General features: G+C 39.7%; 1 protein-coding gene across 6 annotated transcripts in view; it reads right to left on the bottom strand.

Annotated features, from left to right (window-relative positions):
* The window catches only part of LOC103136176 (EMAP like 5), a 44,108-nt gene that overhangs the window by 16,564 nt on the left and 15,991 nt on the right, over nucleotides 1–11,553 (bottom strand). For 3 of the 6 annotated variants that reach the window (XM_016670110.1, XM_016670107.1, XM_016670109.1), the window contains exons 5-20: nucleotides 10,044–10,229; nucleotides 9,412–9,547; nucleotides 9,196–9,219; nucleotides 7,976–8,177; nucleotides 6,696–6,833; nucleotides 6,331–6,587; nucleotides 6,033–6,245; nucleotides 5,777–5,944; nucleotides 4,460–4,566; nucleotides 4,258–4,376; nucleotides 3,990–4,176; nucleotides 3,756–3,861; nucleotides 2,921–3,014; nucleotides 640–740; nucleotides 326–519; nucleotides 37–148 (exon numbers count right to left, since the gene is read on the bottom strand). In XM_016670110.1, coding sequence (XP_016525596.1) covers nucleotides 37–148; nucleotides 326–519; nucleotides 640–740; nucleotides 2,921–3,014; nucleotides 3,756–3,861; nucleotides 3,990–4,176; nucleotides 4,258–4,376; nucleotides 4,460–4,566; nucleotides 5,777–5,944; nucleotides 6,033–6,245; nucleotides 6,331–6,587; nucleotides 6,696–6,833; nucleotides 7,976–8,177; nucleotides 9,196–9,219; nucleotides 9,412–9,547; nucleotides 10,044–10,229 — 2,344 coding nt within the window. The remainder of the gene's footprint in view (nucleotides 1–36; nucleotides 149–325; nucleotides 520–639; nucleotides 741–2,920; nucleotides 3,015–3,755; nucleotides 3,862–3,989; nucleotides 4,177–4,257; nucleotides 4,377–4,459; nucleotides 4,567–5,776; nucleotides 5,945–6,032; nucleotides 6,246–6,330; nucleotides 6,588–6,695; nucleotides 6,834–7,975; nucleotides 8,178–9,195; nucleotides 9,220–9,411; nucleotides 9,548–10,043; nucleotides 10,230–11,553) is intronic. The other 3 variants (XM_007549303.2, XM_007549304.2, XM_016670108.1) reach the window with 2 other exon arrangements.

Below are 11,553 nucleotides of genomic sequence, written 5' to 3'. Positions count from 1 at the left end.
AGAGGAGGGTAATTGGCAACGGGATGACCTTTTTACCTTTGGAGCCTGGAGCTAGGACAGCTCTCTTTATAGCGTAGGTCTTCAGGCATCTCTCGAAAGTGTCATCCCACAGAGCTACAATACCATCCTTTCCACCAGTCACAAAGCCCTGAAGGGGAGAAAGTGTCACAGCTGTAATACTACCAGTCTGTTTTCACATGCCACTGCCAGAGCATATGTGAGAAAGGTCTACGCACAATAAAAATAGAAAGCTAAACAGACCGAGCCCGAAATTAACATAAAGTCAGAAGAAAATAAAAACCTTTCCTTTGGTTCTGTAACTCACTTTCTCCAGAGCATGCATGCTAAAAACAGGGCCGTCGTGAGCTTTGACCGTCTTCATCAGGAACATGTCTCTCCAGATGCAAATGTCTCCTGTGCATGTGCCTGAAAACACCATCTCCTCCGACCAGCCGTACACAGCACACATCATCGTCTCCGTCTTCCCCATGTTCCCCTTGCGTCCAATTAGACCACCACCTGAAACAGAGGCAGACGGTGAACTGGCTCTGAAATGTGCCACAGGCAGCCACAATAGAGTTTCTGCTTGTTAGAGTCTAATTCTGTGAACTTGGCAAGAAAAAAAAAGCAAAGTCTCACCGGCTTTATGCCAAAACTTCATGTGTTTCACACCAGCAGTGATGAGCTTGTCGGGTAGGTAGGGATTTATTTTGACTACAAATATCTTGTCCTTGCTTCCTCTGAAAAACAACACACAAACAATATTGTATATCCTAGCATACATATTTTAAGCGTATTTATTTGAAAGTATTCATACTCCATGAACCTGCTTCACATGTGTCAGGTTGCAATTAAATGAAGTTACATTTTGTGGTATTTCAGTGGAATTTCATGTGATACAACTATATAGAGTGAGTCAAAACTTAGTAGTCCTAACTTTTCTGGACAGAACCAGGTAGCTCCGCAGATCTACAGACAGAAATATTTACTCATTTTTCTTTGCAAAATACCTCCAGATCAAGATCAGTCTGTTTAGGTGGAGATCATCTGTGAACATCGGTTTTCAGTTCTCTCAAATTGAAATTTGAGAGTTTATATGTGGAATTTGGTCTGGACTTTGACTAGGTCATTCCTAGTGTTGATACACTTTGATCTGAATCATTTTGATTGCAGCTCTGACTTTACGCTTGAGTTGTTCAGCCGGAAGCTGAACTTCTTGTCTTTTGCAGCCTCTAACATCTCTGCATCTCCACAGCATGATGCTGCTAAATGTGAAGTTACTGTATTTTATATACATGTTTTATGTACATTTATACTCTTTGCAATATACGGTGATTCATAATTTGGCTTGTGAAAATGTGATTATGAAACAATTGTCTTTACGTAAAATATTACGATGGAGTTTGAAATAAATGTTACATTTTCATAAAAAATATGTTATGGATATTACTGAACATTTTTAAATAATTTTTTTTATTATTTAAGCTACAATATAAATACAATTCACATAATTAAAAGACAATACCCATAAGTAAAATAACTCAGTGGTTTGCCTGATTTTTTTTTTAAGTCTAGACTTTCTTTAGAATATCTGCCTTTCCTTGCAGCCTCTGTGGCTCATACCACCACCTCCTTATCCAGCTAAAGATGAGACAGTGATGCTGTACAAGCCAGCTCTGTGCACCTCACTGCGCTGCACAACCAGGGTCTGTAAAGGAGATTAATGCTTCTCCAGGCTGTCCCTGAGGTATATTAAGAGCCTTGGGAGCAACCTGCACTGCACTTGCTCTAAAGCAGCCAGGAGGGAAACATTTCCATCGAATGACTGAGCAACAGTGAAACGGTTGCTTATGTTATATAGATGTTTTAGCTGCCTTTTCAACCAGTTGCTTCTTGATATTGCGACTTTTGAGGCAAAAGAGCTAATAGAACATGTCAAGATTTAAGGGAATTCACATGTCAAGGCTTTGTAAAATCATCCATGTACCTTTTCTAGAAAAGAAAGCAATTCTGTCACAGACTTGATGTTAAAACATTAACTTTTAATGACATATTTACTGTTCTCTTTATATTTCTAGTTTCACACTTCATCGTTTTTGATCATCAAACACATTTTATATCAGACAAAGTTAATCTGAGTAAATACAACACAGTTTCAAAACAGTGAATTCATTTATTAAGGAAAAAAGGCTATCCAAACAAACTTGATACCCAATAACTGGTTGTGCTTTACCTCATATAAACTATCGTTAAGTATGAGCTTTGCTCATTATTCTGGAGAGTCTTTGCAGACTTGTTTTAATTCAGACAGATTTCCAGCATGAAAGGCTCGTTTACGACAGCGTATTTAAGCTCAGATGTTGATTAGACACTCCAAAATCTTCTTTTTCAGAGGTGAACAAATGTGCAGGTTGGTTGCATAGCTGACTTCCTGCATTGTATAATTACTAATATTATTATACTCAACATTTTTTGATGCTCGAAAATATAGAAAAAGCAAAACGGAGAAATCTGTAAAGAGGTGATTCATTTTCACAATATTATTTCTTTTTGTGAACCATTTTGCTAAAGGACAAAACAACATATTTTGCTGTAGTTCATCTCTTTACGAAGAGAAGATTTGACTGATTCCTTACTTCAAGTTCCTTTTAATTATGGGTGTAAACAAAGATCCTTTACCAAACTTAGTAGCCATTCAGCAGGGTTTAGTGTTGCACTTCAGGAGCCTCGTAGCATAGAAAGTAATTCCCTTTCTATCCACTTCTCATTTTAATCAGCTTTCAGCTGCAAAGTGGCTCCAATTTAGCTCTCATCCATAAATGTCCATATTTAAGTAAGTCGCACTCTGCTGAATTAACAGTGAGGTTGGTTGAATCTTCGAAGCACCAGGCCACAGGGGCAATCGTATGATTTAACTAACCTCATGGCAGAGAGCTTCTCGCCTTTCCTCCAGTCCCACAGCACAATGGTGTGATTGTCGTCCAGGCCGACCGAGGCCAGACGTTTGCCATCCGCTGTGAAGGGGAAAAAAATAATTAAGCACATTAGTGATAAGAAAGCCAGTCCTCACTTTGCTCCACTGAAGTTTGCTTCCTATTAGCAACATAAAAGCCCCCCAGTCGGTTTGATCTGCAGCAGGCGCATCACTGATCTGTGCCACACGTCTATCTGGGCCTAATTAGAGACAGAGAGATGAGGAGCTCTACCTGAAAGCTGTTAAGACAACCGTGACCAGAAGATGGCAGAAATAGATTTTTTACTGTTGTTTCTAAATTGGTTGCCTTGCGAAATAATTAAATTCATTCTTTACAAGTTCTCTGTAGCTTGTGAAAGCAGAATGTGATTGGACAAAATCTTACCAAGCATTTTTTTGTCTAGTTTCTAGAACAAATATTTTAGATTACTGGAAATAAGACAAAATTAACTTACAAGTAACTTTTCAGCAAGAAATATAAGCTTGTTATAAGTCAATAATAATAATAATAATAATAATAATAATAATAATAATAATTTCTTAACATTGGCATAAAAAATAATAATTCCACTGAAACAAAACACGTTTCCCATGTTATAAGTGAAGTAATCTGCCAGTGGAACTAGTACTTTTTTAAAATTAATATTAAGGAGTTATTTATTTAAAACGGATTTCATGCAAGTTTGACGTAGAAAATTTCAAAAACACTCAAAGGGGTATTAATACTTTTGCAAGGTATTATATATATATATATATTCCATCTTGAATGGTTAGTGATTACCTGAGAAGTCGAGAGCACAAACTCCAAGCTGGTGAAAACCCTTCAACACAGACATGGGTTTTAGCGTTTCTGTATCCCAAATGTGGACAGAGGAATCTCTGCCAACCTGGAGGAACGAACCCCAGAATCAGTACAAATCACAATTTTTGATCAGACTGGAATAAATTGATCTGAAATGTGCTTTAATGTTTGTTTGTTTTTTTGACTAAAAAAACCTTGACTTTTGGGATCTACCTGGCCAGTTGCTACATAGTCCTTCAGGGGGTGGATAGCCAGACAAAGTATGTCATCATCATGGCCCATGTAGAATCGTTGAGTGTTTTGTTGCCTGTTGTAGACAACTCCAACAGCAGCTACATGGTAGACAATCTCCCCTGTCTGGGTGTAGAACAGGTTGCTTCTGCAGTCGTAGCCCCTGTAGCTGCAATGTACGAAGTGATATTTTTGGGAAAAGACAACTGGCATAGCTGGAAGTAATAAAATCAGCTCTCTTCAATTATACCCATGGATGAAGTGCAGCTTGATCCCGTTCCCTGGCGCTCGTTCTCTCTTCTTCATTGCTGTTGCTCGATGTTTCTCTTTGCACTGCTCTTTGAGCTGAGGTAGATCTTCTTTATAAACCTGAATGCATTTAAAATAAACTTGTGTAAGCTGCTTATAAAATGGACGTGAATCTGCAGTTTGTGTTAAAACCTGCAACAAACCTGTCGCCGATACGTGAGCTGTGTCTCCTGCTCAATTTCTGAATCCATTTCAGGCACATCTGACTGATCAGAGTCAGATTCTTCGCTGTTAGAGTCTGCCAAGGTCTCTGCAGGCAGGAAGCAAGTTTACATAAAAGCTTCCAGAGAAAAACAGAAAACCGTCACCTGCCCCTTCATCAGACGAATCCCTCTATACAAACAACAGCCAGCTTCCCTGGCAGTGCAGGCCGATCATGTGATAACACCATGACGTCTCCTATTTATTAAGCTGTCATGCTCCATGGTGACAACGCTGCAGACAAAATGTATAAAAACGCCGATGCAGCAACGAGAAGCCGTGCCAAAGCGGGCAATGAGCGGAGCTGGCAGCTCAGGGCGACCACTCACAAGATCCATTAGGAAAATTAAAAGGAAAGGCAGTTAGAATGTGCAGTAATTTCAGAGAGCACAGCTGCACTCTGCTTTGAGGAAAAATATGACTTGAGAATGACAAAGCAAATATACTTTCCAAGCTCCATTCACTTTTATTGGATTTGTTTTAATTAAAGCGCCGGACGTTCCTTTCTTGGGCTTTAAAGAAATGATAGTTTGTTAAAAAAAAAAAAAAAAAAAGCTATGGGGAGAAATCTGTCTGATAGGTTAACAAGTGAAGATTAGGAGGCTGGTGGGAGAAGATTAATGGTGAACCACGTTCAGAAAAGACTTTTTGGGCAATAAAGTCATTTGTATATATGTTTTATTTCCTTTATTCTTTATATTTATTATGACCATAATTATTTTCTCTACTTTTGTTTTATTATAAAGAAGAATAGATCCTTCTGTCAAAATTTAGATGTAAATTTAAATGTTGACAGAATGTATAAGACACTGTTTTATTTACTTACATTAAGTTATATTAATGTATGTCATCCACACTGCAAAATCACAAAATCTTTTCCAAGTTTTTTTGTTTAGTTTAGTGCAATTCTTTGTGTACTTGAAATAAGACAAAAGCAACTTGCAAGTCACTTTTCAGCAAGATGTAGGAACTTGTTTTAAGTCAATAATCCCTTAGTATTTATGAAAAACTATTATATCCACTGGCAAATTATTTGACTTATGGGAAAAATGTCTTGTTATAAGTGAAATAAATATTAAGAAATAATTTACTTAAACCAGCTACCAAATCTTGCTGAAAAGCTGCTTGTAAGTTACTTTTCTCTTATTTCAAGTGTACTATGATATTTGTACTTAGAAACTAGACAAAACATACTTTTGTGTTTTTGTAGTGCATGTCACAATATCTCCTCACTAGACACGGTGGGAGCCAAATCTCACCTTGTGGTGCAATATGAAGAGCTTCTTTCGACTTTCTTTCAGGAATAAACTTCCACTGGAACACAGAGTGATCCGCGCCGCCAATCGTTATGACCCACTGATAGTCATGTGACCATCTAACATTGGTTATGTGGGCAGAGTGACCTAAATACTTTCTGAATTTTGCTCCTAAAATCCAGAGAACACAGATGGGTTAACGGCGTACGACACTTTGATAATATAAATACTAAAGCATACATGTACATGTATTCCTTACCCTTTCTTATGCAAGGGTATCGCATCAGTTTGACTAATCCATAGTCGTCTGCAGTTACCAGAACTTGGTTGTTAAAGTTGGCGTCGACAGAGTTGATGTCGTTGATATCTGAGTATTTGGGCCATATCCCATTGACCTCAGGGCCCAACACACATGTCCAGGAAGCCCACTGCACCAGCTTCAGCTCCTCCCTGTTGGTCACCTCTTTCCCACCTCAACACAAGAGAGTTTATCTCACAAAAACAGCTACTTCAGTGTCAAATCTTAGAAACAAAGCGGGTCATGGCTGCGTACTTACTTGGCATCCTGTAGAAGAGCCGTCTGCCGCTGCCGTCGTTCGTCTGCAGGTATTTGCTGTCTGTGGACCAGTCCATGTGTGTGATGAAGCTGTTTGAGCCGATGCACTCGCCTACTTTCTTGTACCTCTGCACCACCCCATAGATGTCCACAGTGTTCTCATTAGAGCCGACAGCCAAGTGGGCCCCATCAGGGGAGTACTTCAGCTCATGAATAGCCTCCTTCCGGTCCTTGACGTGGACCACTTCTGTCATATCCCTAAAAAAAGTGGATAAAGATCTTAGATTAAAAAAATATCACAGCAGTGCATTTACTGGGTATTTAGAAAGGGAATTTACAGTTTGTTTTTTTGACTGTATGACTGACCTGACTCGAAGAACGGTGAAGGAGCCATCCTTCATCCCCAGAGCCAGGTGTATACCATCAGTGCTCACGGCTGCGCAGCGGATTGGCTCCTCCATGTTACATCGAGCAATCAATGCGTGATCTATGAGGCTCCATATCCTTCAGATACAGACAAGAGTGAGAACAGAGGAGAAACCTGCAGCACAATCAGCAGGAACAATACAGAGGAGAAATAATGCTGCTCTCCGATACTCTTAATTACTTTATGTTTTTAGTTAAAATGCTTTTTTACTGTAAATTTAGTAGAATTAAAGAAAAAGATTAATATTAATGGGATGTGCAGTTTTAGTTAAACACCTGTTTTCAATATTTTTTGGTCTTGGATTACAATAAACTATGTAATACTGTGGAAGTTTTAAACTACTAAAAATGTATTCACATTGATCTCCAACAATGAATCACATGGAGGAAGATTAGAGACACTGGCTTTTTACTTTACATGAAAAATCACCTAAATATGACATGCTCCTCTTTAAGGTTGGTTCTCCTCCTACATACAAGTCTGAATTTTGACTTTAATCTGAAATTCTTGATTTTAATCTAAGAATTGTGATTTTAAATTCTTTTGTCCCAGAGGCCCTAATCCTTGTCTGCAGTATCAGCCTAATGGGCCAGACTTGCTGATATACAGTTTCTATTACTGAAGCTGTCTTTGCCATAATTCTGTTTTTATGATGGAACCTGCAGCTCTACAGCTACATGTGGCGCTGTGGATGTTTTTCCACATTTCAATCAAAGGAAATGGGGGAAAAGCAGAGAATACGACAGCCAATTAGTAACAAAGAATCTAAAGTGAGCAAGTAAACTGAGTTTCTTTAAAGCAATGCTAAAACCTGCTTAGAATTGCCTTTGATTCCTAGTAACTGGAACATTAATCTATATATTTGATGTATGTTTGCTTTATGATGGTTTTTGACTGTCATGCTTATTGCTTGTTTCATAATCGGTTAATGCATTATGTTTTTATAGTGTAAAGCATTTTGAACTGACTTGTTGATAAAAATACATTTAAATTTGACTTGATTTGACTAAAAGTCTAGCATAAAAGTAGTTCTTTACTAGTTTTCTAAATGTAACTTTTGATGCCCAACTTAATCTTAACAATTAACAAAATTGTCTTTAAATCAGCCACAACTTAATGAAAAAGTAGCCAGATTCAAATGAACTCATCAGAAATCCTGAAGGACTCTTAATCAAAAAGTCCAAAAGCAAAATATGAGGAAATGAGGAGTAGGAGTCACCTGACTGAGCGGTCATCGCTTCCTGTCATGGCCAGAGGCTTGGTTGGGTGCACGGCCAGCGCCCACAGCTCACCCTCACAGTGACCCTGCATGATGAGGAAGGGCTTGTTGCGGTCGTGAACCACCACTTCGAAGATCTCACTGTCCTGCGTCCCCACCAGGATGTGATCTCCACGCCAGCAGACACTGCGCACAGACAGCCCTATCCAAAACACACACACACACATGGACACACACACACACTCAATAGTTCAGGCAAACTGTGAAAACAGAACAAACATCAAGCACGCAAGCATGGGAGGAGACGCACATTTGCTGCTTTTACAGTCATTATAAGACTCACAAAAGCCGCTTTAAAGACAGGAGGTGATAATAGCCATCTGCAGGCTAGGACGGAGATTTGTACAGGGTGATGACATTATGTTGTCAAGCCAGTCTGTAACTGAATCTGGGTAGTACAGCTACAGTCAGATGCATGATGCATGTGCTGCTCACATACAATGCTGTGCAAATGTCTTTGGGCATTACCTATCATGCAGTCAATACGACAAAACCTTAAACACATGACCAGAACCATACTGACAAGAAAGAGAACATCAAGTCCTGCAACAATTCTTTTTTTATTATTATTATTTCAGCCTTAAGGTTGGATTTTATGTACAGAAAAAAGTGGGCTAGGAACTATTGATGCCTTGCAAATATATTTCTATCCCTTTAAACTTTCTTTCGTTTGTCATGTTGAAACCTCAATTCTTCAAAACATTGTTTTATTGGAATGTCACATGATAGACCAAGGATCTGCAAGCTCCAGAGTCACATGCTCCTCTTAATAACTTTGGTCAAAAATGCTAAAGCAATGTGAAGCTAATAAAAGAAATGTTTGTATGGTGTAACATAAAAAAAAGGTGGAGAAGTTCAAGAGTTATAAATACTTTTGCAAGGCAGTGCTAGAGCTAAGATTAATTTGGGTTTGATTTAAACTGTCTAGCAGAATAAAATTATTAAAACAAGACTGAATAACTGTATAATATGGTGATTTTTTTATATATATTTAACACTTCACCTTTTCCACAAGACATTGAATGAAGATGGGAACTGTTCATAGTGCAAAAACAGCAAAAGACTTGCTAACAACAATAGAAAGAGCTGAGCCAACAATGGGGACTGCTACAAACAGACTGAAATGGAAATTAATCTCCGCCCTCAGTAATGTTACCCACCTCGGCTATTTTCACCTCTAGCTACTGTTACGTCCAAGATTATAAGTAAAGAAGATGGAGGAAACAGAAAACAAGAAGGATAATGTTAGTAAACCAAACAGAAATTTGGAGAAATTAGACTTATAGGATTATCTCAGCACCTCGGAGAACACAGCTTGCCTCGTTGCTCTCCTGTACCCTCATTAAAGGAAAAACAGGTAGGCAGTTTGACATCACCTTTATATCCCTGGTCTGTTTCCCTGAGATCGATGACAGTAATTGGCTTGAAGTTCAGATCCCATAACCGGACGCTGCCGTCCCGTCCCCCTGTAGCGAAACCCTCCTCGCAGGCATTCATGCTGAAAATCCCTGACTGGGGAAGAAAAATGACAGGCTGTCAGTGAGGATCTGCACAGCAAAAACAGGGGACGATACAACCAGTCCCAGATACAGCCAGCCATTTATTAAACAAGGCTTTAGCAACTGCAAGCATGCAACTGTGACCTCATAAAAAGACTTCAATGAGGAGCAGGAGAATTTACTCTTACTACTATTGAGGGCCTTTTTCTGTCTTTTACAAATACTCTATGCATAAGCAGGCCTCTTCCTGAAGCTCTAGTAAGAAGTTTAGGAATAAAAAAAGCTGAAATGACGATGTACTGTAGTTATTATCCCCTCCCCCATTCGGCTGCCCCCCTCACCCAGCTGTTGATCCCACAGATATCATTTAATCCTGTGGAGCAAAAAGCTGATCCTTCTCTTCTGAGCAGAATCAAATGAAGCAAACATGCATGTCCAGTTCCACTCTTACATGTACGTTGCAGCATTTATGTATATGTATCTTTTTTTGCAAGATAGTGAGAACACACCCCATGAGCTCCTTGAATTGTCCTCATCAGGTTGATGCCTTTCCACACGTAGATGTCCCCATTCAGGGCCCCAGAATATGTGACTTCGTCTTTGGCGCAGGCCAGGCAGAGGATGGTCTGGAGATCCCCCGTTTTGCCAAAAACGCCACGTTTGGGTGTGAGGGCATTACCGCATAAACTCCAAAACTGGCAAAAAAAAAAAAAAGATGAGACTGTGAACCAGCTTTGTGGCTAATAATCCTCCTGTCTAATCCAGCCCTGAAAGGGCAAATTGTCAATTATGCAGTATTTGGAAACAACAGAGTGCCACAAGGTCAAGTGTGTTTTTGCTCGAATGCAGTGGCTATAAAATGTCTATAAAATTGTTGAAATGCCTAGTTAGACAGTTACATATTTTAAAACCTGTTCCCACCTTTTATGAGACATTTATCCTGTATAATTCAACTGAAACTCAAGGGAGGAAAAAGTACTTAAGCAACTGTTATTACCATTTACACTATTCCCTGTGAAAGACTATGAGTTCTTCAGGCTTTAAGTCACATGATAGGTGAAAATAACAGAAATTATTTAATACATCATAAAATCTGGTATTTTAACAGGGTTGTCCAGGTGTTCTAAATCCACAGTATAAACAACACACAGGGACCTTAAAGCACTCCCTTCCTCTCTGTGTGATATTTGTAGGTTTTGCTCAGGCGAGAAGCGGTGGAGGGTCAGTCCTGCAACCGCCTGATCAGCATGCACAGACACAGGCAGGTCCACGCAGGCTCATTACTTATGAACGGCATCATTGGGATGCGTGCACACGACCTCATCTGAAGGCTAAATCCATCCAGCACAGGAGGAAAGAACGAAAGAGAGACGCCCTGTCTGCATAGGGATGAGATCACAGGGATGAAGCTGAGGGAAGGCGTCTCGAATACTGAACCGCAGACACTGGCACGTTAAACCGCGACACACTCATCACTCCTCTGACAGCCTTTTCCCCTGGTCTACCTTGAGGAATATTTACTCCACACAAAGCGACAGTTGGTTCATTACAGCTTTATTTTATTCCTCTCTAATTCAGTAGTTTGTTTTACATCAGAGAGGTCCTGCATTGACTTGAAAGTGGTAATGAAAAGGAAACAAATGAGCTCCATGACAGCAACAGGCCATCGCGCCCTCTCTAACACCTGTTGTCTTGACTGATAAAGCTGCCCAGCGTTAACAGAGGGGATCGATAATCAGAGACAAGCATCACAGGCTTAAATCCAGCCCCGCCATTAAACATCCAAACCCTGGTGCACGCCTTAACAAGACATGAGGCATCCACAGATCCTCTGAAAGATTTTAATAAATATGTGATATTAGCGAGATATCTTTGCTGAAGGTCAAGGAGGGAGGATTATACCGGTGTGAGTTATCAGGGAGGATGGAGATGCAGATGAAAGTGTGTCATGGGCTGGTTTGTGGTGTTCATGGACACAGTGGGGATGGAGGAGGTGTGCCTGCACAGCCCTCCCTGCAT

The sequence above is a fragment of the Poecilia formosa genome, unplaced genomic scaffold (genome assembly GCF_000485575.1).
Source record: "Poecilia formosa unplaced genomic scaffold, Poecilia_formosa-5.1.2 Scaffold30, whole genome shotgun sequence".
Classification (NCBI taxonomy): Eukaryota; Metazoa; Chordata; class Actinopteri; order Cyprinodontiformes; family Poeciliidae; genus Poecilia; species Poecilia formosa.
The sequence above is the reverse complement of the archived record's forward strand: the minus strand, read 5'-3'. Positions and strand labels throughout refer to the sequence as shown.